Source organism: Microcebus murinus, chromosome 1 (genome assembly GCF_040939455.1).
Source record: "Microcebus murinus isolate Inina chromosome 1, M.murinus_Inina_mat1.0, whole genome shotgun sequence".
NCBI classification, from domain to species: Eukaryota; Metazoa; Chordata; class Mammalia; order Primates; family Cheirogaleidae; genus Microcebus; species Microcebus murinus.
This window is the reverse complement of record NC_134104.1, coordinates 129,159,420-129,175,443: the sequence shown is the minus strand read 5'-3', so window position 1 is coordinate 129,175,443 and position 16,024 is coordinate 129,159,420. Positions and strand designations below refer to the sequence as shown.

General features: G+C 38.0%; 1 protein-coding gene across 2 annotated transcripts in view; it reads left to right on the top strand.

Moving 5' to 3' along the window:
• The window catches only part of EFHB (EF-hand domain family member B), a 61,709-nt gene that overhangs the window by 18,870 nt on the left and 26,815 nt on the right, over positions 1 to 16,024 (top strand). For both annotated transcript variants that reach the window (XM_012783281.3, XM_076005632.1), the window contains exons 3-6: positions 164 to 307; positions 1,098 to 1,278; positions 4,456 to 4,566; positions 11,750 to 11,879. In XM_012783281.3, coding sequence (XP_012638735.2) covers positions 164 to 307; positions 1,098 to 1,278; positions 4,456 to 4,566; positions 11,750 to 11,879 — 566 coding nt within the window. The remainder of the gene's footprint in view (positions 1 to 163; positions 308 to 1,097; positions 1,279 to 4,455; positions 4,567 to 11,749; positions 11,880 to 16,024) is intronic.

Sequence of the window (16,024 nt, the reverse complement as noted above, 5' to 3'; positions counted from 1 at the left end):
CAAATAAATTTTAGGGGAATTTTCATTATTCAGGGATAGTAGTTCCCCATGCATTTACTACACACATAAAATTAAGAGTCTTCATTGATTGGTATAGACCAGTCCTGTTAATATTTTAAAAACTGTACTTAATAATTCTATTTTCTTGCCTCTCTCTTTGTAGCTAATTACTCCACCCGAGGCAAAAAAGTATTTCAACTTCAGATATCCACCTGCCGGAGCAGAAAGAGTATTTTATGGTAGAGCAAATGATCCCCAAATCGCACGTTCCTTGACACATGGAAAAAAATATAAAATTACAATACCGGTAACTTCTTTTCTTTCTTTCTTTTTTTTTTTTTTTTTGCCTGTCTGTTATTAATTTACCAAGATGAAAATACACAAATGAGGTATTAATGAAATGCATCAGTTCCAATAACCTTCCCACTTGTATTTTTACCAGCCTTTCCTCAATCTGTCCTTTAAAAGCACTGATCTTGAATAGTAAAAAAAAAAAAAAAACCCAAGCAGTGGCAGCCAAGAGAGTGTGAAGAAATTAATGGTTTAAGCCACAAACTGTTCTCCGGTCAGATGATAAAAGCTGAGTTGCATTCCATTTTATCGCAATAAAGAGAAATGCTGTCATGCTTTGTTAGACACTAAGGAGGACAGTCTTGGTGACTCTTGCCTAGAGGCACTACAGAGTGCTCAAATACAGACATTGAGTAGAGATGGGGTCAGAATGAGTAGATAGTCTAGATTCAGAAGATCTAATCTATACATTTGGAGAGAACTTTTGGAAGTTACTTAGTTCTTGTGCTTGTCATTTTCACTTTTCTTGAATATTTGAGTCAGGCAACCTGGGAGCTCCTCTCATAAACCTTTAAGTACCATTGAAACCTTTTAACTTCTTTAAAAGTTCTTGTTTAGGAATTTTTAAATTTCATAATCCCAATTGCAACAGTTCATCTGAAGGTAAGCAAAGCCAATGATGATAATGATAATACAATGCTTTTCCACAATCATATAATCGCCTTTCCCCAGTTATTGATTAGGGTTTCAGTTTTCAGATTCACACTTTTTTTTTGATACATCTGTGCATTGTATGATTTCTTTAGGCAAGTACAGTGATAAACCCACAGCCTATGACCGCATTTCAACAGAAAATTAAAGATAAAAAAGAATCTATATATTTTAGCAATCAACGAGCACCATTAGGAAAATCTCATGATCAAGCACCAGGATTACCTAAAGGAATGGATGTAATCAATACGACATTTGGGACAGCAGTCATCAGAGGTAATAAAAATCATAAGGGGTGGGGAGAGGGTGGTACACTATGTCTTCTTGGAAAGTTGCATTAAATATACCTTTGGTGTTGTGTTTGGTGATGGTATAAATGATGATTCAAGAATGAAAGATTAGATTATAGCAAGAAAGTTACCCTCAGAACCAAAATCCAGCTGGGTGTGGTGGCTCATGCCTGTAATCCTAGCATTTTGGGAGGCTGAGGTGGGAGGATTGCTTGAGGCCAGGATTTCGAGGTTGCCCCTGAGTTATGATAAGGCCATTGTACTCCAGCCTGGATGATAGAGTGAGACCTTGTCTCAAAAAACAAAAACAAAAAAACCAAAAATTTTTAGAGATTATGTGAGCCAAGGCACGACGAATTCAGGTATTAGAATGAGACACATTGAGCATACAGAGACTCAGATAAGTTGGTTTGGAGACCAGCTGTGAGGGCCCTAATGCCTTCTTATGCTTTGGAATTCAAAATGTGCAGTTGTACCTTATTACATCAGATCTAAAGTTGAAACTTGTGCCATGAAAAATGTATTTTTTTTTTTTAACTCCTGCTGGTTTTTTTGGAGATATGGTCTCGCTTTATTCTCTAGGCTACAGTACAGTGGTGTCATTATAGTCCTCTGCAACCTCAAATTCTTGGAGTCAAGCCATCCTCCTGCCTCAGTCTCCCAAGTAGCTGGGACTACAGGCATGAGCCACTGTGCCTCGCAGAAAAATATATTGTATTTAATTTATTTATTTTTGAGACAGAGTCTCACTCTTCTTGCCTGGGCTAGAGTGCATCAGCCTGGCTCACAGTAACCTCAAACTCCTGGGCTCAAGCAATCCTCCTGCCTCAGCATCCCTGGTACCTGGGACTACAGACATATGCCACCATGCCCAGCTAATTGTTTCTATTTTTAGTTGTTTGGCTAATTTCTTTCTATTTATAGTAGAGATGGGGTCTTGTTCTTGCTCAGGCTGGTCTGGAACTCCTGAGCTCAAGCAATGCTCCTGCCTCCCAAAGTGCTGCTGGGATTACAGGGATGAGCCACCCAGCCAGGCCTGAAAAATGTATTTTAAAACAGATAAATGGCTGGGCACGGTGGCTCAAACCTGTAATCCTAGCACTCTGGGAGGCCCAGGTGGGAGGATCGCTCAAGGTCAGGAGTTTTTAAACCGGCCTGAGCAAGAGCGAGACCCCGTCTCTACTGAAAATGGGAAGAAATTAATTGGCCAACTAAAAATATATAGAAAAAATTAGCCGGGCATGGTGGGGCATGCTTGTAGTCCCAGCTACTCCGGAGGCTGAGGCAGAAGGATCACTTGAGCCCAGGAGTTTGAGGTTGCTGTGAGCTAGGCTGACAGCATGGCACTCTAGTCAGGGCAACACAGGGAGACTGTCTCAAACAAAAAACCAAAAACCAACAAAATAGATAAAATATTTTTTTCTTTTTTTTAGATAGGACTAAAAATTCTATTTATATAAACTGTTAGTAGACATGATATTACAGTAATTATATCATAACTACCACCTAGGATTAGTTTATTTAATGTGGAAAGTATTCTCTAGGTATACCTCATTTTATTTATATTATTTATTTATTTTTTTGGAGACAGAGTTTCGCTGTGTTTCCCGGGCTAGAGTGCCGTGGAATCAGCCTAGCTCACAGCAACCTCAAACTCCTGGGCTTAAGTGATCCTCCTGCCTCAGCCTTCTGAGTAGCTGGGACTACAGGCATGCACCACCATGTCTGGCTAATTTTTTCTATATATTTTTAGTTGGCCAATTAATTTCTTTCTATTTTTTTTTAGTAGAGATGAGGTCTCACTCTTGCTCAGGCTGGTTTTGAACTCCTGACTTTGAGCAATCCACCCCGCCTCAGCCTCCCAGAGTGCTAGGATTACTGGCCTTAGCCACTGTGCCGGCCCAGTATACCTCATTTAAGTATACAAAAGAAACAATTTTCAAAACATGTGTAAGTGTATTAATAGGTGTAATGGTTCGTGTATCAAAAAGAAGTACTGCTTTGCAGGATTATTTTAAGTGGGATTACCTTCTGGTTTAAAAACTGTTAGTTTATAGACCTCAATTCTTGGCAGAAAGCCCAAAAGATATCTTAATCTATGTTGGTAGGTTGAAAGGGAAGAGTGAAATTGTAAATGGAGTTACGTTTAGAAATTATCATGTGATACAATTAAAAGCAAAGTTATTCACTATATAGAAAACTGGCATCCACCAGGAAAATATCTGTTAAACAAACATCTTGGCTGGGCGCGGGGGCTCATGCCTGTAATCCCAGCTCTCGGGGAGGCCAAGGCGGGTGGATCGTTTCAGGAGTTCAAAACCAACCTGAGCAAGAGCGAGACCCCATCTCTACTATAAATAGAAAGAAATTAGTTGGCCAACTAATATATACAGAAAAAAATTAGCCAGACATGGTGACGCATGCCTGTAGTCCCAGCTACTCGGGAGGCTGAGGCAGCAGGATTGCTTGAGCCCAGGAGATTGAGGTTACTGTGAGCTAGGCTGACGCCACAGCACTCACTCTAGCCTGGGCAACAAAGTGAGACTCTGTCTCAAAAAAAAAAAAAAAAAAAAATCAACAACAACAAAACACAAACATCTTATAGGTTTAGGACCAATCAGGAAATTCCTCTTTCTGATTCCAGTGATTTCCCTGTTACCTCTGGCTACACTGAGAATTGAGATTCAGATTTAAACAGACTCAAAGTGTGTGGTTCAGTCTACAGTTGCCAAAATTTGCACCATGGCTGCCCCATAGGGCATCAGGGTTTCAAATTTGTGATTCAGATATGCTTAGATCATCTTGAGAAGTCTGGCACAAACTAAAACAAAAGTTGTACAGAAATTCTTAAGATTAGGAATTTAACTGGGCTTGGAACATAGCTCCTGAAGACTAGACAGTTAACAGATACAGAGTTCCAATGTTCTTCAGAATTCTTAGGGGTGAGTCAGGTCAGGTGACATTCGCTAGCACAGTAGTACTGAGACTATGTTTTGTCTTTCCTGATAAACCTTCTTTTGTGTTGGCTTTGTGATCTCCTAGGAGATCTATATAGCTTATGCAATCAGCATATTTCATTTGTCATTTGTTCTAGTCAATATAAATAAATTGTAAGTAAATGAAAAAAATATCTTAAAACTGATTTTATTAATTCTTCCTTCAGAATTCTCTGCCAAAGAAGTGGTGAATCCACCAAAACCCTATGAAGAAGTATTTAAAGAAGGAAAGGAGGGACACGATTTGTATGTTGTTTCTCACAATGATTATTATCCGGGTAAGTGTCCTCCAATGCAAAATGGGCCTGAGGATATGGGACTTTCAGATTTGTGAGGAAGAATAAAGGAGATAATGTGCATAAAGTTAAATGCCTGGCATGTAACAGGTGATAAGTACCTGGTAATTTATTGTTATTCATAAGGTCATAAACCCTGATAGCTGGGAACATGTATACTTATGCATTTTGTATATAAAATATAGAAACATATATTATTAAAATGAAAAAGCAGCTAAGAAAGGTTAAATGTTACATAGTCTTATTTTGCTTTAGTGATTTTAGGTTTGAAATTACTGTTCATATTCAAATGTCAGGCTTATTCTAAGTGCTTAGTTTTGTATGAAGAATACTGGGTGATGGTCAATGGCACACATTTTAGAATCTGATAGATCAGGTTCCAATCCTATCTCATCCATTTACTATCTTTTAGAATTTGGGCAATTTACTTATCTGATCATCATCCATTCTTCTTTCTTTCTTTCTTTTTTTTTTTTTTTTGAGACAGAGTCTCGCTTTGTTGCCCAGGCTAGAGTGAGTGCCGTGGCGTCAGCCTAGCTCACAGCAACCTCAAACTCCTGGGCTCAAGCAATCCTGCTGCCTTAGCCTCCTGAGTAGCTGGGACTACAGACATGAACCACCATGCCCGGCTAATTTTTTTTTTCTCTATATATTAGTTGGGCAATTAATTTCTTTTTATTTATAGTAGAGACGGGGTCTTGCTCTTGCTCAGGCTGGTTTTGAACTCCTGACCTTGAGCAATCCGCCCGCCTTGGCCTCCCAGAATGCTAGGATTATAGGCGTGAGCCACCACGCCTGGCCCATTCTTATTTCTTAAATGGGTATAGTAATATTGTAAAGATCGAGTACATACAAATGCTTAGTTGTAGTGCCTAGAACATAGTAAATGTTCATAACAATTAGCTATTATTATTATTAAATGATCTTGTCTACTAGTAGAGTATTACTAGAATTATTCTATAGTACAACTGAAAGGCATTAGGTGTTTATAGTGCTGAAAATTACAACTGATTCCCAATATGCTGATGCTAAATAGAGTTTTGATATAGTCAAGGATTGAGAATTAGACTCTGATAAATGGTCTGAGAAAGCCCATAGATTGTGCGTGATTCATGAACTCAATCTTCATTAGCTAGAAGCAAGAGCTGCCCTTCACTGCAGTGCAATACCCCCTCTTTCTTACTCCTTCTTTCTTATTTCTTTACTTTTTCTCTTCCACTGATCTCTAACAGCATCACTCCCTTTGTGTGCTCTTCCTCTCACTTTTCTGGTCATAGCTGAGACTTGTCTCCTACTCCCATTGCTTCACTGTTTGGTCTGCCATTCTTTTCTTTCATAGTCAATCTCTGCTGGTTCCCTACACTCCCTAATGTGTTCCCAGACCTGAGATTGTGTTTACCCTCCCATTCAGACCATCCCTGTTTCTCCCCACTCCATATTCCTTCTGACAACCTTGACATTGCTCCCTATCTTTACCCCTTCTACTTGCCTAGACCCCTCCATCCCTTCCTCCATGCCCTCTTCCATCTCTTCCTTCTTTTTCTCATTCCCTCCCTCCTTCCTTCTCTTCTGAAAATATTTTGTGTTTTGAAAAAGTTTAGCATCCAATGCCTTTTAATTGTTTTAAAAAGAACTATGTTGATTAATGTCTATACTGTATAGACCACCTATAATGAGATACCTTATAAGCATTTAGCAGTCTGAGGAAAATTAGTTTTTTTAATATTTAGAAGAGCTTTAGGTTGGGTGCGGTGGCTCAAGCCTTTAATCCTACCACTCTGGGAGGCCGAGGCGGGTGGATTGTTCAAGGTCAGGAGTTTGAAACCAGTCAGAGTGAGGCCCGTCTTTACTAAAAATAGAAAGAAATTAATTGACCAACTAAAAATATATATAGAAAAAAAATTAGCCGGGCATGGTGGCGCATGCCTGTAGTCCCAGCTACTTGGGAGGCTGAGGCAGTAGGATCACTTGAGCCCAGGAGTTTGAGGTTGCTGTGAGCTAGGGTGATGCCATAGCACTCACTCTAGCCTGGGCAACAAAGCGAGACTCTGTCTCAAGAAAAAAAAAAAAAGAAGAAGAGCTCTAGTGGACTATTACATGACTGAAATTAGCTTCGTTTGCTGTTTTTTCCCCCCTTCCTTCCTGAGATGAAAATTTGCTGGTTTTTATGGAAGTCTCATTAGCCTCTTGAAAAATCATAGAATCTAATCTTTTTAATATTGTCTTTATTTTTTCTTATAGGGAAATTACCTTCATTTTTTTTTTTTTTTTTTTTTTTTTGAGACAGAGTCTCACTTTGTTGTCCAGGCTAGAGTGAGTGCCGTGGCGTCAGCCTCGCTCACAGCAACCTCAAACTCCTGGGCTTGAGTGATCCTTCTGCCTCAGCCTCCCGAGTAGCTGGGACTACAGGCATGCGCCACCATGCCCGGCTAATTTTTTATATATATATCAGTTGGCCAATTAATTTCTTTCTATTTATAGTAGAGACGGGGTCTCGCTCTTGCTCAGGCTGGTTTTGAACTCCTGACCTTGAGCAATCCGCCCGCCTCGGCCTCCCAAGAGCTAGGATTACAGGCGTGAGCCACAGCGCCCGGCCACCTTCATTTTTTATTATAAAAATACATAATAAATATAGGGAATTTAAATATCATTAAAAAAATGAAGAAAAAGTAAATGTAACCTAGAAATCCCATTAGCCAGAGATAATAGTGGTTGAAAAATTGAACATTTTTTTCTAACTCCATTTATTGAGCCATTGAGCCATCAATCTTTAAACAAATAGGATAATATTCTCCATGCTTTAGGGGAACTTGCTATATACAATTTTTTTTTTTTTTTTTTTGAGACAGTCTCGCTTTGTTGCCCAGGCTAGAGTGAGTGCGGTGGCGTCAGCCTAGCTCACAGCAACCTCAAACTCCTGGGCTCAAGCGATCCTTCTGTCTCAGCCTCCCGAGTAGCTGGGACTACAGGCATGTGCCACCATGCCCGGCTAATTTTTTCTATATATATTAGTTGGCCAATTAGTTTCTTTCTATTTATAGTAGAGACGGGGTCTCGCTCTTGCTCAGGCTGGTTTCGAACTCCTGACCTCGAGCAATCCGCCCGCCTCGGCCTCCCAGAGAGCTAGGATTACAGGCGTGAGCCACCGCGCCCGGCCTTTGCTATATACATTTTAATTTTGTTACTTAAAATAATATATCAAGGACAACATTCAGTAACAATAAATGTAGATCTATAACATCTTTAAAATAAAATTAATTTTAATCATTACTAAAGTGATGGATACATCTTTTAGGACATGATCAAAATAAAAAGCTTCTGCACAGCCAAAGAAACAGTCATGAAAATAAACAGACAGCCTACAGAATGGGAGAAAATTTTTGCATTCTACCCATATGATAAGGGGCTGATAACTAGAATATACTTAGAACTTACGAAAATCAGCAAGAAAAAATCAAATAACCCTATTAAAAAGTGGGCAAAGGACTTGAACAGAAACTTTTCTAAAGAAGACAGAAGAATGGCCAACAAATATATGAAGAAATGCTCAACATCTCTAATCATCAGGGAAATGCAAATCAAAACCACAGTGAGATATCACTTAACTCCAGTGAGAATGGCCTTTATCAAAAAGTCTCCAAACAACAGATGCTGGCGTGGATGCGGAGAGAGGGGAACACTCCTACACTGCTAGTGGGACTGCAAACTAGTTCAACCTCTGTGGAAAGCAATATGGAGATACCTTAAAGCGATACAACTGAATCTACCATTTGATCCAGCAATCCCATTGCTGGGCATATACCCAAAAGATCCAATGACACTCTACAAAAAAGACACCTGCGCTCAAATGTTTATAGCAGCACAATTCATAATTGCAAGGCTGTGGAAACAGCCCAAGTGCCCATCAATCCAAGAATGGATTAATAAAATGTGGTATATGTATACCATGGAGTACTATTCAGCTCTAAGAAACAATGGTGATATAGCACATCTTATATTTTCCTGGTTAGAGCTGGAACCCATACTACTAAGTGAAGTATTCCAAGAATGGAAAAACAAGCACCACATATACTCACCGCAAACTGGTATTAACTGAGCAGCACCTAAGTGGTCACATAGGTACTGCAGTAATAGGGTATTGGGCAGGTGGGAGGGGGGTGGGTATATACATACATAATAAGTGAGATGTGTACCATCTGGGGGATGGTCATGCTGGAGACTCAGACTTGTGGGGGGAGGGGGGAAATGGCATTTATTGAAACCTTGAAATCTGTACCCCCATAATATGCCGAAATAAAAAATAAATAAATAAATAAAATAAAATGTAAGCTATATAGAAAGTGTGTAATATACAAAAAAAACTCCCACAATTCCCAGGCCCCTACAGATGATACTTTCATAGATGTTTTTCTTTGCACATTTGTGTATATATGAGTGTATGTGTGTGTTTTGTTTCATACCACATATACTTTTTGGGATTATATTTTCATGTCAGTATCTATATTGTATTTTCACTCTTACAAATATATATCATTTATGTAGCTTCGTAAATGTGATCTGTTCTTTCCTTAGGTTACATTCCTAGATTTCTGAGCAGTTGAAAATTTCACTCTTAGAGCCAAACTGTCAGCTCAAATAACTGCCCCAATTTGTCTTCACACCCAGTGTATGATAATTTCCATTTCCTCACACCCTTCCCAATAGTGGGCTTAGCCAATCTTTACTTTTGCTTAACTTTTACTTTTACTCTTTACTTTTACTTTACTTTTGCTTAACTGGGAGACAATTACAATTTCTCATTACTGTTTTTATTTACATTATGTGGGTTACTGGTGAGGCTGAATATCTTTTCTCCATCATTTTTTTTTAATTTTAATTTTATTTTAGCGTATTATGGGGGTACAAGTATTGAGGTTGCTTATATTGCCCATGCCCCCCTCCCCCCTCAAGAAAGAGCTTCAAGCATGTCCATCCCCCAAACGTTGCATTTCTTACTCGATGTGGTTGTATATTCCCGTCCCTTCCATCGTTTTTTTTTTTTACCATCTCAGTTTTTCTCTAGTTTCAGTCCTACTTTCTTATCTAGAAATAGAACACTAATACCACATCAGGACTTGAAAAGAAAAAAGCATAGTATTCGATCTTAAATAAAAGGATCTTTCTATTGGGTTCTCATTCCTCAATCACCTTTTGAATGTTTCTAATATGAGGTAAATAAATTACAGTGAAATATGAGGGTTGTAATGTTCTGATAATATCACTGAATCTCAGTGAGAACAAGTACGAAACTCCAGGCTCTCAAATCTTAGCATAGTGGAAAGTACTGCTGGGGTCCCAAAGCATTGCCAGACCTCACCTGATTTCTGTAACAATGGGGGGGCTCTGCATTTTTCATTGTTAATATCTGTCTTTCTCCCACATCATTTCCCTGCTTACTTCCCAAATATTAAGGACTTTGGCCCATTTTTAAATTGAGTTATATGTTTTCTTGCTATTAAATTGTATGAATTCTTTGTAAATTTTGAAAATTAACCTCCTATCAAATACATAGTTTGCAAATATTTTCCCCCAATCTGTAGGTTGCTTTTTTATTTTGTTGATTCTCTCCTTTGCTGTTCGGCAGCTTTTTAGTTTGATGTAGTCCCATATATTTATTTTTGCTTTTGTAGCCTGAGTTTTTGGCATGATATCCAAGAGATCATTGCCAAGGCCAATGTCAAGGAGCTTTTTCTGTATGCTTTCTTCTAGGAGTTTTATGGTTTCAGGTCTTAAGTTTAGGTCTTTTATCTATTTTGAGTTAATTTTTGTGTATGGTGTAAGATAACGGTCTAATTTCATTCTTTTGCATGTGGGAATCAAATTTTCCTAGCACTGTTTATTGAAGAGATTATTATTTCCCCATTGTGTCTTCTTGGTGCCCTTGTTGAAAATTAATTGATTGTATGTTTAGATTTATTTCTGGGCTCTCTATACTGTTCCACTGATCTATGTATCTGTTTTTAAAAATTTTTTTGTTGCCTTTTGTTTGTTTGCTTTTTTTACTGTGTCTATTTTTATGCCAGTACTATACTGTTATTACTATAGCTTTGTAATCTAATTTTTTTTTTTTGAGACAGAGTCTCGCTTTGTTGCCCAGGCTAGAGTGAGTGCCATGGCATCAGCCTAGCTCACAGAAACCTCAAACTCTTGGGCTCAAGCAATCCTCCTGCCTCAGCCTCCCGAGTAGCTAAGACTACAGGCATGCGCCACCATGCCCAGCTAATTTTTTTAAATATATATATATTAGTTGGCCAGTTAATTTCTTTCTATTTTTTTATAGTAGAGATGGGGTCTCACTCAGGCTGGTTTTGAACTCCTGACCTTGAACAATCCACCCGCCTCGGCCTCCCAGAGTGCTAGGATTACAGGCATGAGCCTCTGCGCCCGGCCTGTAATATAATTTTAAAGTAAGAACCATGATGCCTCCAACTTTTGCTTTTCTTTCTCGAACTTGCTTTGGCTATTCAGAGTCTTTTGTGATTCCATATGAATTTTAGGATTGTTTAGGATTGTGAAGAATGCCATTGGAATTTTGATAGGGATTGTGATGAATCTGTATGTTTCTTTGGGTAGTATGGACATTATAAGGGTATTAATTCTTTCAATCCATGAGCATGTAATATCTTTCCATTTATTTGTGTTCTCTTCAATTTCCTTCATCTGTGTTTTGTAGTTTTCAGTGTACAGACCTATCATCTCCTTGGTTAAATTTATTCTTAAGTATTTTCTTTTGGAGTCTATTGTAAATGGGATTATTTTCTTGATATCTTTTTTGGCTGGGTCACTATTTTTGTATAAAAATGCCATGTATTTTTGTATGCTGATTTTGTATCCTGCAAATTTACTGAATTCATTTATTAGTTCTAACATATTTTTAGTAGAACCTTTGGGGTTCTTACATATAGCTTTCCTAATATATAGTTCCTAATAGTTCACCTGTCTCCCAACTCACATAGGGGAATACTTTTGTCATCTGTAGCCAAATCTGTGCAATTCCTGCACTGCTACAATTTCATTCTCTGTCCCACTTTCACTTTCAATGTCAATGAGAACATAATGTGCTTCTTGAAAGATAAGGTTATTTGTGTCACTTAAATCAGAAGTTTTCCTTTTCTCCCCTCAACAGGAGAAATGAGGAATCGAAAGTATAACCCATCAAGTTTCCACAGGTTTAACTTATACGGATTCCCAACACCACATTTTAATGATGGACGAACCATGGCAAAAACTTTATATTGGCTTCATGAACTACAAATGTAAGTTTAATTACACTGTGTCTAGGAACAAGTGTTAAGGTATTTGACCTTTGGACTTAAAGTTTATTTTCTAAATTTATTTTTTGAAGAGGTGATACATTGATATGGTTCAAATATAAAATTAATAGAAAAAATATACAATGAAATATCTTCCAATTCTGAAACCCATTCTGTCCAGTTACTCCAGAGGTAATCATGATACTGTTTTTTACTGTTATCAGTCTAAAGTTACAAGCAAATATAAAGACATGTATTCATGTTTTAAATGTATGGGATCAACTCTATATATGTTTCTTAAAAATAATAGGCTTTCAAATCTCTACCAAGACGGTTATATTTGGGCACCTAATAACTATTTGAGCATCTAACTCAACTTTTACAAATTGTAACCTTTTTATGTTTTCATTCCATATATAACTACTTTCCTAGAACATTAAAATGGGGTCCTTAGTTTTTCATTTCTTATGTTATATATTTGAGCCAACACTTAAACATTGGGGGATTGCTCATAAAAACCTACATTTCCTACAATGCTTAAAACATCAAAAGATCGGAAATACTGGTGTCCCCCAAAACTCCTTAAAAAAGATTGTCCATGTCCTAATCCCAGACCTTTGAATGTTACCTTATGTGGAATAAGAGTCTTTGTAGATGTAATTAAGTTAAGGATTTTGAGATGACAAGATTATTCTGGATTATTTGGTGGGGTCCTAAATCCAGTGATAAGTATCTTAGAAGGGCAAAAGGAGATTTGAGACAAGAGGAAAAGGCATACAGAAGAGAAGGATATGTGGAGAGGGAGGCAGAGATTGGCATGATGTGCCTATAAACCAAGGAACACCAAGTAATGCCAAAAGCCACCAGACGTTGAAAGAAGGAAGTGGTCCAGGATAGGTGGTGTGCACCTATATTCTTAGCTACTTGGGAGGCTGAGGAAGGAGGATTGCTTGAGCCCAGGAATTTGAGGCCAACCTAGGCAACATGGCAAGACCCTGTCTCTAGGAGAGAGAAAAAAAAGGCAAGGAATGGATTCTCCCTAGAGAATTCTCCCTAGAGCCTTTGGAGGGAATATGGCCTTGCTGATACCTTGATTTCAGACACTGGTTTCCAGAATGTGAGCGAATACATTTCTGTTGTTTTAAGCCACCAGTTTGTGGTAATTTGTTACAGCAAACTCATGAAACTAATACACTGGGCCTGCATTCCTGTGTGTCCATGGTAGGGGTAGGTTTGTGGTGCCCTCTACCCTTTATTATTTTTTTCCTTAGAGACAGAATCATAGTTCATTGCAGCCTTGAACTCCTGGCCTCAAGTGATCTTTCCGACTCAGCCTCCCAAAGTGTTGGGATTACAGGCATGAGCCCCTGCACTTGGCCTGTCTACCCTTTTTAAAGGAGACACTGGCCCTATGGGTTTCCATAGGCTTCACCGTGCACTCAAAGTTTATGTTCCCACAGGTATCCAACCTGTCTCACTCTTTTGCCTATTTTGTCTCCTAATAACAATAGCTCTTAATTATAGAGGCAGAGTTCTAAGCACTTTATATATTATTAATTTAATCTACCAAGAACTTCATGAAGTAGTAACTATGCTTTTTATCCTTACCATTATACAGATGAAAAACCTGAGGTACAAAATGGTTAAATCATTTGCCTAAGATCATGCAGCTCAAGTGCTGGGGCTGGGAATGAAACCCAGGCAGTGTGGCTCCAGAGGTTACCCTTAACCGCTATGCCAGGTTCATAGGCACTTGATTCCTGACCACCTGTTTACAGTCTTGAAAAACGATTTCCATTCCTCTTCTACTCCTTTAATGTATGAGTTTCTGATACTTTGAATTATTCAAAATAAGGATGGTCAAACACACATACAGAAGAAATGCTTACCATTTTATAGTAACCCTGTATGAGATACTTTTTATTTAGGATATGAAGGAAGCACTCATATAACAAATATTTCTTAATTTATCATTATTAAAATGATAGCAGGCGCGGTGAATCACGCCTGTAATCCTAGCACTCTGGGAGGCAGAGGCAGGTGGATTGCTCAAGGTCAGGAGTTTGAAACCAGCCTGAGCAACAGTGAGACCCCATCTCTACTGTAAATAGAAAGATATTAATTGGCTAACTAATTTATATAGAAAAAATCAACTGGGCATAGCGGCTTATGCCTGTAGTCCCAGCTACTCGAGAGGCTGAGGCAGTAGGATTGCTTGAGCTCAGGAGTTTGAGGTTGCTGGGAGGTAGGCTGATGCCACAGCACTCACTCTAGCCTGGGCAACAAAGTGAGACTCTATCTCAAAAAAAAAAAAAAAAGGTGAAACCATGCATAAAGGAATTCACAAAGATATGATTTAACTATTTAAAGAGATTTATAATTAAATATAATACATAAATTTCCCCCCCTATGCCCTTCCAGTGTCCTCCACAACATAATACATAAATGGATACTTAAAGGGAGACGACAGAGATGGTTTATCTGTTTTTGAAGGATTGAAAACACAAATGTGCTGTCAATTTATAAAAGATGAAATAAATACATTAACAACAGCATGGTCCTCAAGAACATCCTATAAGCGGAACAAATGTCAATGATTTGGGGTAGTCATAGGAACATACACTAAGTTTACAAGGGCAGGCAATATGTGGACATGTTTCCCTTTACATTGTCTACCCCCAAGGAAACATTGTTTACAGAACAGTGTTTTATTGGATCATCCTTTTTGTATTTTGAAAATTAATTGGAATATCATTGCTAAAGTAGTAGAGGAATTCTTTATTCCTTTGGTTTGTCAGATTTTAAAAAAGAACTCACTACTTCATTCTTCTGTGTGATTTCTGTTATAAACTTGGAGTCAAGCGGGGTTGTTTACATTATAAAGGCATCTAGTTTTCTATGTACTATTTAATGTAAATTTGGTTTACTCTCAACTTTTAGGTTTTCCTCTGTAAAACTATGTCTATCGATATTCTATTTATGACCTTTGATCTGAATGATCAGTTTCAGTCATCAGATGATAGACGTGTGCATGAATGAATGAATTCACTGGCACACAAAGAGCTTTATGTGAGTTGGTTAGTGAATGCTGTGAGGTTATGCAGTGACATTGCAGTTCCTGATTTTCTGACATATGTGCTGACCCACAGATACTTCTTGACTCTGCCAGAAGCATAATCCAGGCACTTTTAGACTAAAAAGAGCCAGCTCTGTGTGTTGCAACCTTGTTCTTACCATCCCTGCATGTTCCTAATTATACCCTTTGGAGCTGATTTTTAGATTGTCAACTCTGTTTGTTCAAGTTATGGCCTTTATTAAACTGCCATTGATTTATTCTGACTTTACCCACGCTCTTTTTTTTATAATGGGAAGGAAATGAAAAAATAAGAGATGCGTTACTTATATTTCTTCTTTTGTTTCTCCACAGAGTGTCACTCTTCTCCAGAAATTTTTTCAGCTGCTGTGTAGCTCAATAGCTCAGGAAATACTTTTAAAAGCAAATGGAATTTAAGAATTTAATGTTCATTGTTTTTAGTCTTAGTGAAAACAATAGAGAATTTATTAATTTTAATGTTATTAAATAGTAGTATTGTAATTTTAGTTCTCAAAAGGAATTTTATTGATTTAATCACAACAGTAGAAGTAACAAAATTATATTACAGAAAATTGGCAAAATAAAATCACTCGTAATCCTGTCACTTTAATTCAACCATTATTATCATTTTAACATTTTTCTTTCTAGTGTGGCTTCCTATGTAGATTTTTACATGGTTTTCACCACAGTACAATCACATTTTATATCCTGCTTTTTCACCTACCATAAAACAATTATATATTGCAGTGTAGTCTTTATAGCCAACATTGAAAATGCATGCAGAGTGTATTCTTGTTAATGTGACATAATTTAATAACCCCCGATGATGGAACATTTTGATTCTTTTTCTTATTTTCATTATACTCCATGAGGCTACAAACCTTTTTTTTTTCTTGTTTTTTTTGAGACAGAGTGTTGCTTTGTTACCCAGGCTAGAGTGAGTGCCGTGCTTCAGCCTAGCTCACAGCAACCTTAAACTCCTGGGCTCAAGCGATCCTCCTGCCTCAACCTCCCGAGTAGCTGGGACTACAGGCACGCGCCACCGTGCCGGCTA